Here is a 3,524-nt window from a genome sequence, read left to right on the forward strand (position 1 = left end):
AAGAGTGAAGGTAAAAATGAGAGTAAAAAATGTGTCTTCAATATGTACCGTTAAATTGGAGGTGAGCGTCTTTTAAGGGATAATTCAATCAACTATGAATAATGCTTTATGAAGTGGTGGTCACTAGTTTGAATTTCTCACCTCCTTTCTTTACGTAGACATGTAAAAATAAAAATAAAATAAATAAATCGGAGGTGAGCCGGTCCATTCATTTTGCCCGAGACCGTTCGACCCGTCCGCTAAACCACACTCCCCTGAACCGTTCGGTCGTTGGCTGTCTCAGTTTCCAACTCGGAATCGTGATCCACTATGGTTAGAGACCACATAGAGTCATAGACTCATTAGAGACCACTCCAGCAAGTTCCACCCATCTGATCTCTTCGACAAAATGGCGTCACCGTCAGAGCACAAGGCCACCATAATCGATGGCAAAGCCATCGCCCAAACCATCCGCAATGAAATCGCCTCCGAAGTCCACCATCTCTCCCAGAAATACAACAAGGTACAAACCAAACCCAGTATTTCGTTGATCAAAATTATGTGTGAGATGCCTTGTTTTCCTGCTAGAAGTGATGAATTATTGCGGTAGATCATGCAGAAGATAATAATGGTGCATTTGAATTTATGGGTCAACCAATTAGGCCCTAAAGCAACTGATTTGTGAACCCAAAAGGGCTGTCTTTTATAGTTTCTAAAAGGTTTTGAGAACCCCCAATATATAAGCTATGTATTGGGAGAGTAAGAGTAGAGAGAGTGGACTTATGTTCTTGTAAAATTGTAATGTAGTGTTTTATGAGAGAGATTGTGAATTGGGATTGTGATATATTTCTTGCTTGGTTCACTTAGGTCCCGGGACTGGCTGTGGTGATTGTGGGCAACAGGAAAGATTCTCAGAGCTATGTGGGTATGAAGAGAAAGGCATGTGCCGAGGTTGGGATCAAGTCCTTTGACATAGACCTTCCGGAGCAAGTGTCTGAAGCTGAGGTGGTCAGCAAGGTTCACGAGTTAAATACAAATCCTGATGTACATGGTTGGTCAGTTCTTAATGTGTATATATATATACATGAATTTGATGCTAGATCATTTTTATGTTTTGAGAGGGTTTATGTTGATTATTAATGGGTTTGTTCATATTTTAAATTTATGTTTTCTGTTAATTAGCGAATTGCTAAATCAGAGGAGAATGCACTTGACTGAGAGATTAGATTTGGACCGTTTCGGATGATAACATACGAATATGCAAACCAAGGATAGGAAACCCCTGTGTTTTCTCTGCTTTATGTTTTTATTATAACACTCACAGAGAATGAATTTGTAACATACATTAAAAAGAAGTTGCTGTATTTGAACTAAAAATATGATCAATGGCGTTATCTTTGCGTTCCAGCTAGATTTACTAAAACTCGTTTGACTTTTAAATTATCATTAGATTAGTTCTTTTTTCCCACAAACATCAGAATGCATTAGTTGTTTCAACCTAACAACTATGAAACCAGGTGAGAATCAAATTTTATGTATTTGGGCCCTTTGCTTCTTAAAATCTGCGTAATCAGCCTAAAACCCTGGTTTCTTACATTGACAGGCATATTGGTGCAGCTCCCATTGCCAAAGCATATAAATGAAGAGAAAGTTCTGACTGAAATCAGCATTGAGAAGGATGTAGATGGCTTTCATCCGCTGAACATTGGCAAGCTCGCAATGAAAGGCAGAGAACCTGTGTTCCTTCCTTGCACCCCCAAGGCAAGGCACTTAATTTGAGAAGTTACAGATATGTTTACTTCAAACTTAATATTTTTCTCTGTGTTCTACAAAACAAGCAACTCTTGTTGTTCAGAAATTATACATATGAATGTCAGCTGAAGAAATCCTCAACCTTGTAAGTAGTGGTTTTATTTTCTGAGCAGGGATGTGTCGAACTTCTGTCACGGAGTGGTATAACTATTAAGGGAAAGAAAGCGGTAGTGGTGGGCCGAAGTAACATAGTTGGATTGCCAGTTTCATTACTGCTTCTGAAAGCAGATGCTACCGTTACCATAGTCCATTCACATTCTCATGACCCTGAAAGTATCATTCGTGAAGCGGACATTATTATTGCCGCAGCAGGACAGGCAATGATGGTAAATAGAGACAGTTCATAGATTTGTTTTTCTTCGTTTACAAATAACATCATCTCATTTATGCGTTTGCTCCATGGCTTTGCTTGGAATATCTAGTGCTTCAGGTTGGTTCTTGGTAAAATATGCCATAAGGCAAGGAAATAGCCCTGTAGACACCGTCATAAATCTCAGAGTACCAACATAATATTGAATATCTAGACTTAAGCTTGTTCATGTGCTTCAAACATCTTAAAATGATAACATCTACTGGTCAAAGGAAACACAACTGGAGTTTTCTCAGATTACAGATGTTACAAATCAGAAAATATCAAAAAGAATAAATCAGGATTAGCCACTAGGAAATGAAAACAAAAATAGGAATTCCTTCATGGGGACCTTCTTTTGTGCATTAGTTGTAAGTTACAAGACAATAGCATATAAAATTCTACTTGGTTGGTAAATTTGTGTGATCTATATTTTAACAAGCTTAGTTGTAAGAAGTAAGAAGCCATATATAATTACTTCATTGGATTAAAATCAATTTGCCTGTGGAACAAACCCAGTTTTTGATTTGTAACAGTTCATTCTGTAGGATCTAATTACTTGTTGGCCCTGCTGGGGATATGTTTTAATTACTTAATTTCAGATCAAGGGTAGTTGGATCAAACCTGGTGCTGCAGTTATTGATGTTGGGACAAATGCTATTGACGATCCGAGTAAGAAGTCAGGTTATAGGCTAGTTGGAGATGTTGATTTCCAGGATGCCTGCAAGGTAGCTGGATGGATAACTCCTGTTCCTGGTGGTGTTGGCCCAATGACTGTTGCAATGCTACTCAAGAATACTTTGGATGGTGCTAAGCGTGTGATGGAACATTGAAGCCATGCCTTTATTCACGTCAAAATTAGATGCTGCTCATGAGATGCTGTTTTGAAGGACATTTTATTCATCACTTGATCTATATTTTGTTTTTCTTGTTACAATCATATTGTTGTATTTTGCTTCTGCTTGTATGAATGTTAGTCATTAAGGAACTCTATTTCAACAGCAATCCTGATCGGGGCGGAGGGAACGGGGTCGAGTGGGGGCATAGACATTATTGGGCCGCTCTCAACCCCCAAAATTTTTTCTTACACCCTATAAAATTTTATCAGATGTCCTAGTATAAACATTACCAGCGGTGGCAATCAACAAACAACGTTTCACAATTTCAAAGTTCAGGCATTTTAGGGTTTCAGTTTGAGAGATATTTAGAAAGTTTGGTTAAGCTCAGAAGCAAATATAATTGAACAATAAAAAACTGCTCCTTTCATTAAAGTTTGTGAAAGCTGGCTTGGATTTTTACTATGGCGTGTTTTTGTCCTTCTTTGACTAGCCTTTTGCGTCTTCAAAGTTGATTATTTAATATTAACATATAGCTTCTTTGTATT

At 38.0% G+C, this 3,524-nt stretch overlaps 1 protein-coding gene across 1 annotated transcript; it reads left to right on the top strand.

Annotated features, from left to right (window-relative positions):
* The first annotated feature begins 217 nt into the window (after positions 1–217).
* Positions 218–3,145, top strand: LOC132170622 (Amino acid dehydrogenase family protein). Its single transcript, XM_059581665.2, has 5 exons — positions 218–502; positions 847–1,030; positions 1,583–1,740; positions 1,905–2,117; positions 2,743–3,145. The coding sequence occupies exons 1-5, from the start codon at positions 389–391 to the stop codon at positions 2,971–2,973; spliced, it is 900 nt and encodes a 299-aa protein (XP_059437648.2). The 5' UTR covers positions 218–388; the 3' UTR covers positions 2,974–3,145.
* Positions 3,146–3,524: the final 379 nt, after the last annotated feature.

This window comes from Corylus avellana, chromosome 1 (genome assembly GCF_965113065.1).
Source record: "Corylus avellana chromosome 1, dhCorAvel1.hap1.2, whole genome shotgun sequence".
In the NCBI taxonomy this organism is placed as follows: Eukaryota; Viridiplantae; Streptophyta; class Magnoliopsida; order Fagales; family Betulaceae; genus Corylus; species Corylus avellana.

Excerpts from the sequence above, each read along its gene's own strand:
- LOC132170622 (XM_059581665.2), top strand. The coding sequence starts at position 389 with ATGGCGTCACCGTCAGAGCACAAGGCCACCATAATCGATGGCAAAGCC. Across the intron at positions 1,031-1,582 it reads TACAAATCCTGATGTACATG|GCATATTGGTGCAGCTCCCA; the intron begins GTTGGTCAGTTC and ends TTACATTGACAG. Across the intron at positions 2,118-2,742 it reads CAGCAGGACAGGCAATGATG|ATCAAGGGTAGTTGGATCAA; the intron begins GTAAATAGAGAC and ends ACTTAATTTCAG.